At 47.3% G+C, this 1,430-nt stretch overlaps 1 protein-coding gene across 1 annotated transcript in view; it reads right to left on the bottom strand.

Moving 5' to 3' along the window:
* LOC106533529 (DENN domain-containing protein 2A) overlaps positions 1–1,430 on the bottom strand; it is a gene marked incomplete at its 3' end in the record, with an annotated part of 102,980 nt that overhangs the window by 21,747 nt on the left and 79,803 nt on the right. Inside the window, 3 exon segments of the mRNA XM_014029871.1 lie at positions 212–305; positions 389–586; positions 692–795. Of these exon segments, the coding sequence (XP_013885325.1) occupies positions 212–305; positions 389–586; positions 692–795 (396 nt within the window).

The raw sequence follows: 1,430 nt of genomic DNA, 5'->3' as shown, positions 1-1,430 counted from the left end.
CCCGACGTTGCTTGAAGCGCGTCCACCATAGACTTTGTATGTAAACCTGATGCTCCTGACGCTGAAATCGCGTTCGGTGTGAACGCACCATAAGATCGACACACCCACCTGTAGTGAACACAGAGGGTCTTCTAACCTGCAGCTCAGACCTGGCACGATGACATTTCACAAACTGAGAGGTGCGAGTGGTTAGCTGAACAGACGGGCTTACCTCTCCCTGAGCTGGACTCAGCAGACTGAGAGACCTTCTTCATGTGTTTCTTTCCTCTGCGAGCCTCAAACACACCGTTGATTCTCAGCACCATCTGGAATTATTCAAAGAGACTCGCTGAATCCAACAGATCCTGTAAGAGTCCTCCTCACTCAACCGTTCTCACACTCTCCACACCTTGGGGATCTTCCTCCGTCTGCGGTTGTAAGGGTCTCCTGACAGACAGGGGGTGTCGTCAGGGCTGCTGGGCGTGGAGGGGGGGCTGATCCGGCAGGGGGACGAGATGCTGGCGTCTCGGTTAGTCTTGCGCAGCTCTGGGCCTTTAAAGCTCCGTCGCTCTGAGGTCTGTCTGAAGAAGCCAGGCTTGGACGCTAGCTGTTGGGCGGACACACAAACACACACACAAACAGAAACACACACAATAAGTCGTACTGGTTCTAGTAAACGTAGATTATCTAGAATGCACTGGTGAACTGGTACCTTGTCAGGAACAGGTGATGAGGAGGCAGGTGAAACACATTTACTTCCCAAACAACTTTGCTCCAACTCAATATCTTCATAAGGGTTCTCTTTGGATGGAGGATCTTCAAAACACAGGTTTGTGAAAAAAACAAGTAAACATTCTTGGCTGGAACAGCAACTGGTTCAAACAGAGAAGCTCTGATGAACATTAATGCAGCCAAGAGAAAACTGCCAGAATTTGATGCATGAACTTATAAGAAGTGTAAAATAAAAGTTAACCATGGTAACCACACAACCATGTCTCTCACTCCCTTGACAGCAAACTTAAAGGGATCCCTGATTAGTTGTAACATTAGACTTTATTTGGTAAACATTTATTTTAACTGTAAAATAAAGACTGTAAAAATACTGTAGGATAATCAGTTTTGTAAATTTTTTGAAATATATTTTAAATTGGACAAAGCCATTTTATTTCCACACAAAGCATTCTGGGTAAATGATGACGTGGATAGGTCCTCGGATACGTCCTAGCATTGACACTAACAAGCTAAACTGAGGTCCTCCATCCATATTTTCAGTTCCAGGCTGAGTCATTTCTACCTTCTCCTCTCTGTCAACGCTCTCTGGTTTCATTTAAAAGAGTCGATCATCAGATATTGTCAAGGGTGGAGCCAGGGGGTGGAGCCAGGGGTGGAGCCAGGGGGTGGAGCCAGGGGGTGGAGCCAGGGGTGGAGCCAGGGGGTGGAGCCAGGGGGTG

Source organism: Austrofundulus limnaeus, unplaced genomic scaffold (assembly GCF_001266775.1).
Source record: "Austrofundulus limnaeus strain Quisiro unplaced genomic scaffold, Austrofundulus_limnaeus-1.0 Scaffold961, whole genome shotgun sequence".
NCBI classification, from domain to species: Eukaryota; Metazoa; Chordata; class Actinopteri; order Cyprinodontiformes; family Rivulidae; genus Austrofundulus; species Austrofundulus limnaeus.
This window is presented reverse-complemented; position numbering and strand designations above follow the sequence as displayed.